Source organism: Atractosteus spatula, chromosome 26, assembly GCF_055471065.1.
Source record: "Atractosteus spatula isolate fAtrSpa1 chromosome 26, fAtrSpa1.hap1, whole genome shotgun sequence".
NCBI classification, from domain to species: Eukaryota; Metazoa; Chordata; class Actinopteri; order Semionotiformes; family Lepisosteidae; genus Atractosteus; species Atractosteus spatula.
The window spans coordinates 10097798-10114071 of record NC_142731.1 but is presented as its reverse complement, the minus strand read 5'-3'; the positions used below and the strand labels follow the sequence as shown (position 1 = coordinate 10114071).

The following is a 16274-nucleotide window of genomic DNA, read 5'->3' as shown; positions in this document are numbered from 1 at the left end:
TGTGTTACGTTCTCATCCCCGCTTATGGAAAAACGACGCTGCTTTGCACCTGGCTTGCTTCTTCACGCCCAACTTTGCCGTGCTTTCTCCAGGGCGCTTTCTCCAGGGCGCTTTCTGCCGCAAGCTTTAGGACACTCCTTGGGAATCAGAGGTCAAGCCTCCCCTGTGTGGACAGCAAGTTAATTTTTTCTTTTTTTTTTTGTCCTCCAAATTTTGTGTATGTTGTGTGCCACTGCCCAGGTGACAAACGGCTCTGCCTAGACATCAGCTACAGCAGCAATATGATGTTTAGCAAAGACAGCGAGCTCATCGCAAGAGGCATGATGGAGCCGCCAATGGGGTACTTGGGTGCGGACGGCATGCACCCGCTAATCCAGACACCCTCCTCCGGGCCACCCCCTCCAGAGATGGTCCAGGTCATCAGCAGTGCCTTCCCCATCCCTCTGACCCGCGCGGAAATGGCCAACGGCCACGAGTCAGAGAGCGGGGGCCACCAGCCTCACCCTCGCATCAAACGGCAGCCGTCCAACCACGGACCCTCGCCCAGCCACAGCGGGCAGGAGTCCCCAGACGCCGACAGCAACCACCCGGACGAGCGGAGCGGGCACGGGCCCCCGCTGTACAACCTGGGCCACCTGCTGATCCCCCGGGCGCGCAACGGGCTGCACGCCCCCGCGCCGCACCCCCACCCGCCCCACAGCCTGAAAGACCTGGCGCCGCGGCACTACGAGGCCCTGAAGCCGCCGGCCGGCCTGTCGCTCCAGGAGGTGGTGAGGGTGGTGAACGCGGAGGGCGAGGCGGTGGGCGCGTACCGCTGCGACCACTGCCGGGTGCTCTTCCTGGACTACGTCATGTTCACCATCCACATGGGCTGCCATGGCTTCCGGGACCCCTTCGAGTGCAACGTGTGCGGCTACCGCAGCCAGGACCGCTACGAGTTCTCTTCGCACATCGCCCGAGGCGAGCACCGCCTCCTGCTCAAATAGTGCAGCCCGGCAGCGTTTGCAGAGATGTGTTTGTCCATACAGCTATATAGATACTTTTTGAGTGCCTTACATATACAGTATATCTATACCCGCGTTTACTGGAGGTTGGAAGTTCTACAGAAGGTAGCGTAGCATTAAACAACTGATCTGCTACTTGGCCACGGTTGTGCATCACGCTCCACATGTCGGGGACGCACAAGAACTCTCAGGTTTTAGGTACTGAGCCGGCGACGCGGGACACCACCCGATGCCCTGCCTGTGTGTGACGTCACCCTGAGCAAGGTGAAAGGCCCGGACTGCTGTCACTGCCGCCAAGCACTGCAGAAGCTTCCAAGAGCTGTGTTTTTTTTTAAATATGCCTATATGTATATGGAGTGCGTTTTTTTTTTTCTTTGTATAATCCTCTGTCTGTGTTGACGGCTCATGTTCAATCTATTTCAGATGATTATTTCCTCTGATTTCGTTGTGTCTCTTGCATTTGCATATTCCAGGGTGCTCTTTTGTGCCCTTGCTGTTTTGGGGGCACACTGATAGTTCCCAATTACTAGATATCTTAACTCAGGACTGAGGTCTCCCCTGTATTTTCATTTTCTAGATAAAGCCCCTTGGGGGGGGGGGGGAGTACTTGGTATACTGGTATACTTGGTATATTGACCTTTTGGGAGTTGGGTTCTGAGTAAGAACCCCATTTCAATTTTATACTGTATTTCACCAACGTTAATGAAAAGATATTCCACTAGCACACCAGACACTGGGATAGAAGGGGGTGTATACTTTCATACTTCTGTAGAAGAAGATGATGGGATACAAGCGTAGACCGTCACTCTCCCAGCCACTATTGTATTACTCTGTATTACTCTTGCTTTTGACTGCACTATTTCCAGAATTCTGGGCATTTATTTATCTTGTGTTAAAAAATGTACACTGGAGGAGTGCATTAAATAGGCACTTGTTTGTATAAATTCATTTTATAAGTGTATATATACCCAGCAGCTGTCACTGCCCTGCAAATTTATTACAAATCAAATATGCTTTCTGCAGCTAGAAAATGCTTTAAAAGAAAAGGTGATAGAAATATCTGAGCAACACATGTGAGGCGAGCTGAGGAGTGTCCCAGCCTAAAAAAGTTTGGAGTAAGGGGAGGAGAAAAAATCACAAAATAAAAATAAAACACAGTCCCATTCAGAGAGGGACTGGAGTGGCACTTAGCTCTGTGTTGTTGCTCTCTATGGGTTCTACTCCAAGCCTCATTTACATTGTTTGTAATTTTTTTTAATGTGTTTAAACTAGTGTAATATTTTCCATTACACAGCTGTGTTAATGAGAATGGCCTTCTCTCGCTTGTAACCTTAATGTCTTAATGGTCCTCTCACTGGGATGGTTTCTGTTATTGTCTTTTGTTTTGGTTTTCTGTGCAGTTTAAAGTTGATTTTTTTATTTTAAAGCCTCAGTCAAAGACATGCAGATCAAGTTCTAGTGTTATCCACACATGCCCTTAAGAAAGCTCTGTTGATAATTTCTAGAGAACACTTGTGCAATAAACAAAATCCACAGCAAAAACCCGATCTTCATCTTACATGTTTTTATTCCTCTGCATTTTTCACCTGTTAAACAAACTTGTTGTGCATATTTACTAGAAGATTGTCTTACAGACAGATTTTGTTGTAGTTGGCATAAAGTTCCTGACTCTCGGAACAATGCCTTACTGTCAGGGCTCATGCTCCTTGGAGCAGACAGTAGCTGCTGGTTTTTAAATTCCTTAGCAAAGAGTAAGGATGTTCTGTTTCTTGCAAAAACACATTGACTCTGTCGGTGCAAAATACATTTTTTATTTTGTGCGTTGAGATTCATCAGTCCTGTTTTGGGTTTTCTGAACTGCTTTAGGATTGCAGTCATGTGAGGCGCTATATGAACTCAAACGGCAGCTGTCCTGTTTCCTAAATTGAGGTTGTGAAAATGTTTGACACTTATTTAGTTTTGCAGTACTGCAGTATAACTACCACTGGAAGTGTGATCATAAAATACTACCACACAAAATCGTTCTTGTTTTAAATTAAAGTTACATAATGTGAGGCTATTACTTGCTCACCTACCAGCTATCATGCTGACTCACAGAAGGGGGTTTGACAGAGCTGTGTGGGCTATAGTAGTCTCCTTTGTGTGCACACACAGGATCCACCCTGTACTGCTCCTTACTGGACTGCAGTTTACTAATAAATGGACACAGTGGAGACATCCCACTCTGTTTTAGTCTGGTGTTTTGCCTTATCAAAGAAAGTGAGACACGGGGAGTCCTGACATGACCCTAAGGAAAGACCATTTACCCTGATCGTGTGACTCTGTTGCGGTGTTGTATGGAGTTCATCTTGAAAGTTAGAGAGAAGGAGAAGTTCCAATTCCACCATCCGCCAGATCTGAATTCAGAATTCTAGACCACTGCTTTCCAGCAGTGATCGCACTGCCCCCAGCTCCACAAGGAGCACAGCAGCCTCTTGGTTTAAAGTGGAATTGTAGGGTGTTCAGACTGACTTGTCCATACTGTATGTCTCTCTAGAAACGAAGAGGCTCAAAGCCAAAATATTGGTAGAGTCTCTTTCTACTATTGACGTATCTAACCCTGTCTAACCTTATGAAAATTAACCATCTTCTGAAGTCATGGGTTCCTGTTGCTTCAACATGCCTTCACTGCGCTTTATCACAAGATCATACATTTTTCTAAGTGAATTTTAATATGGTGCACTGGTATTCCTATGGCCCAGTATGGTAAAGCACAGTGAGAGCAGGCTCAGTCCTTAGGAAACCATAGTACACCGTACAGAAGTACTATGATAAATTCACCATGGGGACCTTTCATCAGGGCAGAAACACTGCTGGGGCTTCTTGGGCCCTGAGATGAGACAGCTCTGCCTCTGCTTGTCTTCATTCCCATAGTGACACAAGCAGCCGAAAAGCCCTGCAACAGACAAACACAGTTTAACCTGAAAGACCGTGCTCGGTAAAAAAAAAATCAAATGTGTTAGACAATTTCTCATCGCTGCAGATTTTAGAAGCAGAACTCTGGAAGACCGAGGGTACATTTTGGGGAACATTTTTCTTTCGAGCTGCTCAGTTCAAACTCAAGCCGGCAAATCTCACTATCTGCACTTTTCCTATCAGTGCTTATAAAACGGAATTCTACATTCCATTGTAAACCTTCATTTGTTCTGTGGATGGAGTAACGAAAACATCCCTTTGTATGAATGTCCTCTGACATGTATGTAAACTGTTTTTTTACATTAACATTAAGGCAATAAAAAAGAGATTAAAAGTATTTACTGGATTGTTTTGTAGTGTGACTGACAACTGTTTTCTTACTGTTGAAAGGCTGAAAAGCTTCTTGTAAGAGTGAGTTTAGAAATGTGACCACACTGCAGATGAAAAAACAAAAAGACAGATTAAAAGGATCGACGAGTGATACAAATTAATCTCTCAGCGTAAGGCAGAAAATAATAACAGTCATCAAGAAGTTATTTTAAAGGATTGATGTGTAGAAAAACCACATGCTTTCTTTAGGGCTTTCTGACAAGCAGAGCCCTGCCGCTCTGTCGTAGACCAAGATGAGTTTAGTCGGAATTTGCCTTAACTGCAGCAGAGGGGCACTTGACATTTGGATTTCCATCAACACCGTTGATCATATACAGCAGCTCCATTGACCATTTTAAACGACACCTCATGTTTTATTGGTTTCTGACAATTTTCTCTTCAGTTTCTTATGAAAAAAATGTTGAATTGCCCATCACCTCTCTCTACATCTTCTCATGTTCATTTCTATATAGAAATGTTATATATAGGTGTGCTTTTCTATTGAATTCAAAATGAGTCCTGTTCATTCTTGCAGCAGAGTTTCGCTTCTAATGCACTGCAGCTTCCCATCGATGTGTTAAAGGAGATATTGTAAATCCTTCTGTCCGCAGAAGGAAGAAAGACTATTTTAGATAATGTAGCAAAATTTATTTATGAGCTGTGAGTTAAGAACAGTCTGTTTTAGTGTTTGTGTTGCAGTTTTAAAGCGTGCACTGTAATTCTGTACAGAGGAACCAAATAAAATGTTTTATCAACTTCAAAAACCTCTTGCCTCATGTTCAGTCTTTCTGTTGTGGAAGAAGTACCATTTAAAAATCCCATTTCGAACATGTGAAAAAGACACCTCTAAGATCTTAAAGGTCACTTTGCTGGGCATCATATTTAGTTTGTGGTTTTCAAGCAATTAACAGCCTCTACAGCTACACCTCTGTGCTATTTTCAGTGTTGCAAATTTCTTCCTTCCTTGTAGTCTTCAAAAAAAAAATTGAACATCCATTTTCTTTTGCTGTTTAGTTTTCAACATTTCCGTATCGAAATGGGCGATTTGGTGCATGAGAGACACGGACTCCCCACTCTGCAAAGCCTCTGGCTCTGTAGTTAAACATCCGGTCAGTCTAGTGGTTGTTTTGCAACATTTGAACGTTCTATAATATTCAGGCATTGTTTTTTTTGGGGGGTAGACGTAGTTTACTTGTCCCCTAGTCTGCCTGAAAACACTAACTTGCAGTCCTGAAGATAAGGGACAATGCCTATGGTTTTTTTTATTTTAATAAGTAAAATAGTGCAACATACCGACATACAGCACAGCCAGAGTGTAATAGAAGGGGGTACACTGCCGAGGAGAGGTGTCAGAGTTCATGGATGATGGGGCATAGTGAGTCTGCATTTCTCTTAAGAGAAGTCTCCTTCAAAGATCTGTAGACATGTCAGTTAACATATTTTTACTATGTCATGGGCAGTAAGGACAACTCAAATATATTTGTTGGCATCATATTAAAGAACTGGAAAAAAAACTAAAAATATTTTAAGCACTTTGTTGCCTAGTTATTAATTTTGATCATCATGGCATTTAGACTTAGTTAAACAAAACCACAATGTAAGAAAGGGAAATTGCATCAGCACAAATTAGACTGAAGTGGAGTTTAAATTATTTCCTCTGAAAAATTAAGGAACTGCTTTTGCGTTTTATGAGCTGTGGTGGATAGAGTCATGCATTGTTTTATATCGTATCATCTAAAGTATTACGCAAACTGAAATTCTTCATCAGCAGGTAGTCGCTGCTAGGCAGCATGGTGCAGTGGTGAGGACTCTGGAGTCCAAACCTGAAGGTTGTGGGTTCAAATCCCAGTCAAATGCCTGGTTTTGTGTTTGTTGTAACTGGTAAAACGAAGGAAACAGAAAAGTGGCATAGTCTTCTCATAACTTCAAAATGTCCCTACATGTGCAGTAGTGCTCTTGGCAACAGTACTTTGAGACATGTCCCCTGTTGAAGGGGATGGGTCTCCAGTCATGGGTTTATGGTTATTAATAATGTCAGCTCAGACCTTTTGATCCAAACTTGCAGCAGAGAAGTGAAGAAGTGTGAAGGGAAGTTAAGTGGTACAGACATCAGGACTGTGAATAAGAGGCTGCCTGGGTAGGCTTTTGGGATCGTCAAGCTGCTAAAATCCTTGACATCCAGGTAGGTGACCTCTGACCCTTCTTATGCTCACGTGTCCTCTTTTCCCCACTTCACCATGGGACACAGGGGACTACGCTGTCCTGTGTTTCAGAGTGAAGATGTAATTAGAAGGTACCCAGTTCAAACCCTGGCTATGTCCCTAAACTGCTCTGTTTCAACCCTCCTTAAACTCCGTCCTCTGAGCGCACAATACAACCCACCTGTTGTTAGGGAGTGTGAAACAGCCAATGTTGGCCATGGTTCAGCCCCTTACATTCTTCGTAATGAGGGTCCTGCTAATTTACTGCTGATTATGATTTTGACGGTTGACGGTGGATCTACATTGTGATCAGACCTTGAAAGAGTATGGGTCACGGACAGAATGACCCTGTGAAGCCTGAGAAAATGAAGCTCAAATTATACTTCCTAATGCTCAAGCACAGCCTTCCCAGGGAAACTACAGACAGAAAAGGCTGCGGGCCAGTGGGCTTTGCTGTGTACCCTGCTGAAGACCTGGACAGAAAATCCTAATGTGGGGAAAGGCATGTTTGGTCAAGCCCCTTGGTGTACAAGACCTGCAGTGCCAGACTTCTGGGACATCAGTACTTCTTTAATGCTTAAGGAGGCAATGAAGTAGCAAAAAAAAAATTAAAACGTAAAAAGGAGTTTCTTATTTCTGTTGCCAAATTTATTTCAGTTTTTTTAACTCCAGGTTCACTTCAGCTGCCATTCCATGATGGTCATTTAAGAAAAATGTTTTTCTTTCTGAAACTAACGGTGTATCTTTCTTTGTTCTCAAACATTAAAACTTTTCTTCGATACATTTTTAAAAACTGGGGAGCACAAAATGGTTTCAAACGACCGCCTCCCCTTTGTAAGGCTAGCTAGAGATCTCCAATGCTGATAGGCATCTTTAAATTCTAGTTCCAAGCAGCGTCTGGTGGCTATGTTGATGTATTTTTGTCAATTGTAATTATGAGTTGGGGGCGTCTTCTGTCTTTCTTATCAGAGATGTATTATTAAAAACCAAAGTGTCCATGCAGGCACACTAGCTGTGTCCTGATCAGAGTGATTGTTTGAAAATAAGTTTGAAGTGCAAGAACCACATCTAATTTTTCATAGATATAGCACAGAAAAAGATCTTTTATTTTTAAAAAAGACAAGCATCGTCCATTCAGCTCCGACTCATCATGCAACAAGCGGAAAATTGTGGTTGGCATTTATTTTTAATTGTTTTATCTTCTTCAATTTCGTTTTTTTTTCAGTGGTATTTAGGTTCTGCTTGTGGTAGAAGCACAGAGCAGAGCCCACTGATGCTGTGCTCAGACTGGATGAGCTGCAAGTGGGAGATAAAGGTCTCGTTCTGATAGTAGCTTCTCACACTAGAGACATGAAAGGCAGTGAGAGCTGGTCCCAGGCTTACTGTGAGGGGCAGGTGCTCTCCAGGCCTGAAGCCCCTTCAGCAGGGCTGCTGTTAGCCTTCATTTGCTGAAGCTGGGCATTGGGGCTGTCCAAGGATGTCAAGCTCCCAGTGTGGTTGTTGGGGTGTTCCCTTTGAAACACAACTTTTCTTTAGGGTTGGAAAGGAAGTAGAAACGCCAGGTGAATTATTTATACAAGAGATTGCCTCCTGAGTTCTTTAAAACTGCTCCTTTAATTACTTGGCCTGATGTCTCAGGGAAGAAAAAATGACACCCTAAGACATGCAGATTTATATCGGAAACCAACTTTACCACCCATAAACTGAAAATTCGCAGCTCCGTATCGCTTCTTATCACAGAAGAATAAACCACACAAGAAGGCACTAGTCTTGCTCGAGTTTCTCTTTCTCACACTGATGGTCATTTCTCTTTCTGAAGTCAAAGCTTGATTTCTGTGTACAGCTGCCTTTCTCTTCTTCTGTTTTCTAAATTACTTACCTGGTTCAGTCACTGAGGTCTGTTTTTCACAGCAGTATGAACTGTCCCCCCCCTCCTTCCCTAAGCAAAGAGAAAAGGTGTTCTCCGCACAGCCTGGAGACCTCTTTCTTTGGAAATGATATAACATCACTTTATTAGCCCTATACAATTTCTTGCATTAGGAATTCATCTTTTAGCATACTCTCCATGAGACACAAACAGGGAGAGAAGCTTGGGGTCAGAGCACAGGGTCAGCCATTGTACAGCACCCCTGGGGTTAAGGGCCTTGCTCAGGCCCAACACAGTAGGATTCCTCTGTTAGCTGCAAGATTTGAACCGGCAACCTTCCAGCCATAGGCGCAGACCCTGAGCCACAGAGCCACCGCTCAACCCCAAATGGTACTGAAATACTATTTTAGGTCATTAATTACCCTTAATCTGATTGGGTTAGTGCTTCATCTATTCAATAAGCTTCTCAAGCCATTTCTGGAAACCATGCGAGTGAGTACAGAAACCACTCGTGTGCTGTTTGATTGTAGATGATGGAGTGCTTTTACACCTTGTGGTAAAGAAACACAGAGGAAATGGATGCCAGTATCCCACTGGAACAGGGTGGCCTGTGATATTAATGTGTGGAAATTCCCGGGATGGCCCAGTTTTTCCAAGGAGAGGGTGGTAATTGGAGGAATCTCTAAGAACTGTGTAACAGCTGAGAAATCCTGGCTCTTTTGAAGTCCCCCCCCGGGTTCAAATCCGTTTCCTAACCCCGGTCCCAACCCTCTGTTAAGCGAAGGTGTCCTTTCAGTTTTGTGGGATTGCTTATTCAGCGGAGGGCTTCAGTATGTGTGAGTGCTGTGATGGGTGCAGATTGTGAAACCAGGTGCTGTACAAGTGTCAGGTATTTTCTGGAATGACCTGATTGAAGACAAGCTAAGGCCTTGTGAGACTTGTGCATGGTGTGTCTGTTCTCAGGCCAGCCTGCAGTCCTGATGTTGAGCATTGCTGGTGTCCCCTCACCCTGTCCAGCATCAAGGCCAGAGCACACACTACATCCCTCCACCCCAGAACAGCATTTCCATCACCAGATTTGGCAGCTGTCATGGTAATAAAACCCAGGATCTCCTTTTTCATGTCAGCCTATGAATCCTTTTGATTTCTGAAACTCTCTGCATGCAGCTTTGAAAAACAGGATTCCTCCAAAAAAGTCAAGTGAGGAGTAGTCAGTCCTTTCATTCCTCTTCTGTTCTGCCACAGGAAAGCAGGATAAAGCTAACGCCAGCCCTGCGATGAAAACTTCTCTCCCCTTGTGGACAGAGCAACCCCATCTGCAGCTCCAGTGCTGAAGGCAGAGAACTCAGCAGAAGGGCAGAAGGTGCCTTGCAAAATCCGCTCGCCTTGAAGCTTGCCCTTTTACAACTACCTTCTGAAAACAGGGTGTGAGTTTCACTTTCATGCAGAGATCTGGTTAATCTATTGTTTGGTGCACAAATGCTCTTTCTCACTCATAACCGTTTTATTTTATGCTTTTAATCCTCCTTTAGAAAAGTGCGGTGTAAAGCTTTGCACTGGATTTAACACTTCAGAAAGCATGCTTTGACACATATGTGCTGACAGGAGCCTGTGTGTGTGACTATATATATATGCAATTATTTTTTTTGACCAGATAGATTCACATGACCCATTTCACAGGAGTCTGAAATGAGGATTTTAAATATGTTCACCGCAGTGATATTATTTTGCTTCTCCTTTCTTGGAAAGGGGCAAAACCAGCAGCACTAAGCTTGAAATTTATGTATTTAATGTACTCTCTCATGTGCACACACACTCACTCACTCACTCGAGAAGGACAGCAAGCACATGTACTATAATGGAAACAGCAAGACGTCTTTGTACCTTGCTGCATTTCCTCTGCGAAGAGCAGCCTTCGGCCCGCGGCAGGACAGCCCAGGGCCGCCCCCCCAGGGCCCTGGCACACCTTCCTGCTCGCCTCAGCCTCTGCACTAAGAGAGGCTGGGGGCGGAGCCGGCTGGGCGGGGCCAGGTCAGAGCGGCAAAGGTGTTTTTGTCTTTTGCCAAAGTGGAAAAACACACCCACCCACCCTCTCTCGTTTGTTTGTTGTTTTTCCTTTCCTTCAGCTTATTGCAACCTTATGCACGGCTCCTGCTGCCTTTCGAACCCACACCGCAGTGCTCAGTGCTGGGTTGGTCCTGTGTCTCCGGAGCTACATGTAGATATCAGGTGTAATCCATAAAAAAAAAATGGAATTAATCCCGCATTTCGGAGCACATGTCGCAGGCGGAATGCGGGACATTCCCAAGGAGGTGTGCCATATCCATCAGACAGCCTATCTGTGTTTTATAGCGCTTATACGCAGCGACTGGGCTCGCAATGGGATCATTTTCTACGTACAGTGGCAGAGCTCAATAGAGAGTATGATGAAGTAATCGGCACATTTCAAAACAAAAACAGGACATTTTGCATGAGACTAAAGAAACGTAGCACAGGGTTTTGGTTCAAATGATTTTCTTCTAATCTATTTAAAGCTAATGATATACAGGACTCTAAACATTCCATGGCTGCCTGGTTTTTAAACTGCAAAATGTTACAGGACACTATTCAGTGGAGACTTTGTAGGTCACCATTAAATCAGCAGTATCTTAAATTTTGGAACAATTTGTGAACAATTAAGCAGCTGATTTCTTAAATTAGGTCAATTACAGATTATAAGGGACCCCAGTCTAAGTACTCTCCAGCCCTTAAATCCCAGGGGTCTCTTATTTGAACTGTTCACTTGCTTGACACATCAGTAACTCCCTGGTGTTGCCCATCTTTAGAAACAGGTGAGCTTCAAGACTGACTGGACAGGACAGGATGGGACACCCCTGCTTTGCACTGTCAGAAATGCTTACTTCTGCTTTTATAACATTAGGAGAGGAGTTTTGGTCCTTTCGATCAAGCCTTTTACCTTTTGATCAGTCCAATAAACAGGATATGATCCATATTTTCATTTCCTTCACACGAGGATGCTGACCGGTAGGTGGAGGTCATTCATAGGCAGTGGGATCCTTCATGTGTGAACCTATGTGTCAGACCATGGTGGAAAATCACAAGAAAAAAATATCTGCGCATCCAGCTCTCACCCTCAGCCCCTCCTCCTGTCCAGGAAGCTCCAGACATCTGTCCCATTAAGCCCACTTCCTCTATTCTGCAGTTCAATTTTAAGACAGAAAACCCTGTAACCAGTTCTGTTTCAAACTGACAGCTTGTGCAGTGAATAATTTAACACTTAAAAAAACCACTTCTATGCAAGTGTGGATTTTTAAATTGTTATATGTATGCCAATTCATGATATTTGTCTTCACACCGTTGTGATGAACAAGGGAGGAATTGAATTTCATTTGAGGTAGAAAAAAAAATGCTGACACATCCAATCATTTCAAATAAAATAAAACATATGAAAATGAAACATATACAATATGTGTGGAAAGTGAAAGTTACATGCCGGCCCCAACTGAAAGAAAGCAGTTACAAAGCACATCCCTAAGTTCTAAAAGTTTTTGCAATGTGGCAGCTGCAGTAGCAGTTACTCACACTTGCAGCTGTAGGAGCACAGTATCCTGCCCATATTAAAATGAACCACTGTGGCATAGTTGGTGTAAGCATGCAGTACAACACCCAAACACAAAAGAGAGCAGACACCAACACAACAGGTTAACATGCGACAGCACCCATGTCCGCCAATCTGCCTTTCCAGTGATTGGCGTTCATAGCCTTTAGCTATGAGTACTTTTTTCAGAGGACGAAAATCCAAATAAAACTTGGGTTTGTCTTCAGCTGGTGTGCTGCAGGCTGATTTTGAGCAGCAGTGCTGAGTCTGAAGAGCAACGTGCAGCACGTGATATTATTAAAACACCACGTGATTGCACTGGCCAAATGGAAACAATTTAAAAGACATTGTTTTATGTTAGTAAATGTACAAAACTGATGTCATTAAATATTATAGGACACTAGCTCCACAACTGAGTGCAATCTGTACATTAGCATAGGTTTAAAAGGTGGCAACACTTACGCTGGCAATAAGAACATCGTTTGGGCATGCAGGTGCCACACCATGGGGCTGTTCGCCCAGCTGGCTCTGAAATGCCTCAAGCTGCTGGTGCTCATATACCAGCTCTCGCAGCCTCGCACACAACACCACACAACAAGCATGGCATTTTCTTTCTCAGCTGCGCAGTAACCAGCTGAGGCACCGTGCAGTGTGCTCAAGCACTTTCTGTGTGCTTGAGCCCGAATTGCTCAATGGCGATAACAAGATCCTCTGACTTCAAGCAAATGTTTATCGCACTTGGCCACCTCATTGGTGGTAAGGTGTGACTGGCAGTGTTGGACTGACAAAATGGCAAATGTGACTCACTTGGTCACATGACTGCAAACCCTCTGGGCACCCTGCAAACGCTAAAGAATGATGGGAGAATTCAGCCATTCGGCTTTGACATGTGACATGGCTGTGCAGCAGAGGAAGCTGTACTCTTGGCAAGGTTAGACTAGTCCAGTGCGCAGTCACCCAGAGCTTGTTTCACTACTTTGGACTTAGCTGGTTTTACCTTGTCAAAGAGAGCCTCTTAAGTCGTGCAGTAAGGGGACAGAGGTGTGAAAATGGCTGAGCCTCTCTAACAGGATCATGTCAAGTAGCAAAGGCAGCAGGTTGTCAGGGAACCTATTGGTAGAATAGGAGGATCCTCATGCGTGACCGTGAAGCCCACAGAACGCAGAGTAGCACAGGGACAATCAAAGGGCTTGGTCGATTAGGGAGGGCAAAGGGTCCGGTAACGAGAGATATCCAAAAGACAAAATCCAGAAGGCGTGGTCAAAAGGCAGGAGCAAAGATATAGTAGCGGGAGAGCAGTCAAAAGGCTTAGAAACACGCACAGGAGAATACTACAGGAGGCTTCTCAATAGGGAGCATGGGTAGGTGTGTGAGGGGAGTTTAAATACTGAAAGGAAAGGGATTTGGTTGGATAATTGGTTAGGGAGTGAGAATTTGTGGAATCTGGTGGATGTGGGAATGTGATGGGTTCAATCAGGAATAAAATTGTGAAACAATGGTTCTGGGAATGCAACGGCGTTTGCGAGGGAGAGTGTGGGGCGTGACAGGAATGGAACGGCGTTTGCGAGGGAGAGTGTGGGGCGTGACAGGAATGGAACGGCGTTTGCGAGGGAGAGTGTGGGGCGTGACACAGGTGCCAGCTGACCTCCCCCTGGCTTTCAGCTTTGGCACAGCCAGTCACCTGCACAACTGCAGAGAGCGACTGGCCGGCACGTTTCTCCAACAATGGCAGAACTCCAGCCATCGTTTTTTCTGTGTTCTTCAGCCCCCTGTCTCAAAGAAAAGAACAGCAGAGCTGTACTAATGTTCCATTTCTGAGCATTTAGAAGCGTTTGGTTCTTTTTCCTCTTTATTAACTTCAGAAATTTGCAGACATGGTACTGAGGAACTGCTGTGTAAATTTTAACCTCAAGACCAAGGGACATATATATTTTTAAACAATTCCTAGCTCATGCTCGGCCATGCAAATTTACTGTGGTGAGACTTTCACTGAGTGCATGTTGTTGTGAGGAGGCACCGAGCCTTAGGGAAACAAGTTTATCCAATAAAGACACAAAGCGACATCTGAGGAGCTGTCAATGTATTTCCCTGAGTCCCAGGTCTCTCCGGGACTTAAATTCCAGCCTGATGGTTCCTAACTGTCTTCTGCTCTGTCCAATAGTTCTTCTCCAGATAAACCAGTTTTGAACTTGATTGATGTAAAATGCTTTGTGAAAACACACACACCATCCCAGAGAACAGAGGCAATAGTACTGGCTGTGGGAATGGGAGAGGATTGTGTAGTTCGAAGCTACATGTCCTTTTCCGAGCATGTTCAAGTGACTGGAAAATTACTAAAAGCAGCTGTGGTTAGAAAGCTGAGTATTTCTTTGCAGCATTTTACAGTTTTCGTCACACCTGTTCTCTAGTTTTTACTTAAAAATCATTGTTCAAATGGATGGGTTTCACACTTTCTGCAGTCGGTTGCTGACCAGCAGCTTCAAGGGTGCAGCTGTTCCGTAGTGTGTGGGGTTGCAGCATCCATTAAAAGTACGAGCCACACTGCAGCAAACACATGGTAACATGCAGTACAGTATAAGAGATATGATGCAAAGTGTAATAATTAAAACCAGAAGGTGATCTTTACAGCAATAGAATAGCATGGGTTTAGAAAAGGTTAGTCTTGCTTAGCAAACTCGTTAGGGTCCCTTGAACAAGCATTTGTAATTGATACAAAAATAGCATACAATATGGTTCATGAGAAGAATTTTCAGAACGTCTATCATAAAAAGTTGTTTCTCAAATTACAGTCGGTAGGCATATAAGGTAACATTTGGAATGAGAGCTAGTCAATGGATCGTAGACAGTTAGGGGGTGAATGCACAATTCGGGATGATAGAATTGTTGGAAAACCACAAGAATCTGTATTTAGACCACTTGCTCTTTCTGATTTAAATGAATGATTTGCAGTAGATTCTGGTATTGTTAGTACTCGTGATTATAGCGGGGAACTTAAAACAAGTCAACACAATAGGACTTCATCAGAATCAACCAAGAAACACCAACCAAAGGAGCATTTAAAGTGCATTTAAAACTAAGAACAGCAGACCCTTCTTTACATATAGGCTTGTAGCTGGTCTGGAAGAAGCTAACAAGCTATACTGTTGAGGAAGATACACTGACTTCACTCAAGAAACAGAAGGATGAGCTCCACAAATAATTTGGCAACTAGCAACCAAAACACCTAGGTGGGCCAAACAGGCACATCTCATTTGTAACCTTTATATGGTCTTATGACCTTATGACCAGGGTCTTATGACCTGTGCAAAACCGTGGCAAAGCACTGTACAGTAACTGCGTGGGACTGTGTAATATTGGCCAAACAATAAGACAGAAACACTAAAACTGCCATGCAAATTTACTGCGGCGAAACTTTCGTCGAGGGCGTGTTGTTGTGAGGAAGCATCGAGCGTCAGGGAAAGCGCCCTAACTTCTCTGCACCCCATCGGGCACTGCATGTCTGGCTGGAGTTGTCCTCTTATCTGTTTGTACCAGATGCTTTCATATCCAGATTGGGGGTCACGCTGTCTGCACCCTGAGAGGAAATCCAGACTTATTTCAGTTCATCACATGTGAAAAATATGCACGCTGCCGGTTAAAAATAGGGCTCCCGCTTGCGTCTTTTGAAAGTGGAATGCGAAGTGAAACTTTATTTTTCTCGACACGGTAGGCGACCCTAGCGTCCTGCAGAGAACGCACCGGGGGGTCGAAACTCGCCTCGCACCGCCGAGCAATCCCTCCCTCCCGTCCGCCTTCCTCTGGGTGTTTGTGAGTAAACATCTGTTGTCAGCAGCTATTTTTAGTGGCCTGTTATTCAAATCACAGCCGGCAATCTTCTCTGCGTTATTTCTGGAAATTCCACTGGGGCGTTTCGGGCTCCCTGTGTTGAGCTGTCCCATCAGCCTCCTCGGCCCTGGGTGAAAGTTGGGGTGTGAAAGAGGGGTCTCGTCTCGGACAGGGTGGAGGAGAGGGGCCTTTCGCCTTTGTGAAAGTTTGTCATGCTGAATTTGCACAGCATCCTCAGTTTTCCCCAGGGCCTTCCTGTGCTTCTGCCTACCAAGCCATTACTGTGCTCAGCCATGTGTTACCCCCAGTTTGTACCATGCTGTATCTGTTAACTGTGTTTTACCGTGGTGTGCCCCTTCGTAAGGAACTGCAAAACACTCGCCTACTTTTTAAAAAAATGATTTTAATTCACTGGGTTTTGCTGCCCCAGTCTTTTTCTGTCTGTCTAGATGGCT

At 44.4% G+C, this 16274-nt stretch overlaps 1 protein-coding gene across 6 annotated transcripts in view; it reads left to right on the top strand.

The window, feature by feature from the left end:
• The window catches only part of LOC148814834 (zinc finger protein Aiolos-like), a 44137-nt gene extending 39053 nt beyond the window's left edge, over window positions 1–5084 (top strand). For all 6 annotated transcript variants that reach the window (XM_088906398.1, XM_088906400.1, XM_088906399.1 and 3 more), the window contains exon 8: window positions 241–5084. In XM_088906398.1, the coding sequence (XP_088762524.1) occupies window positions 241–986 (746 nt within the window). In that variant the 3' untranslated portion in view covers window positions 987–5084. The remainder of the gene's footprint in view (window positions 1–240) is intronic.
• Window positions 5085–16274: the final 11190 nt, after the last annotated feature.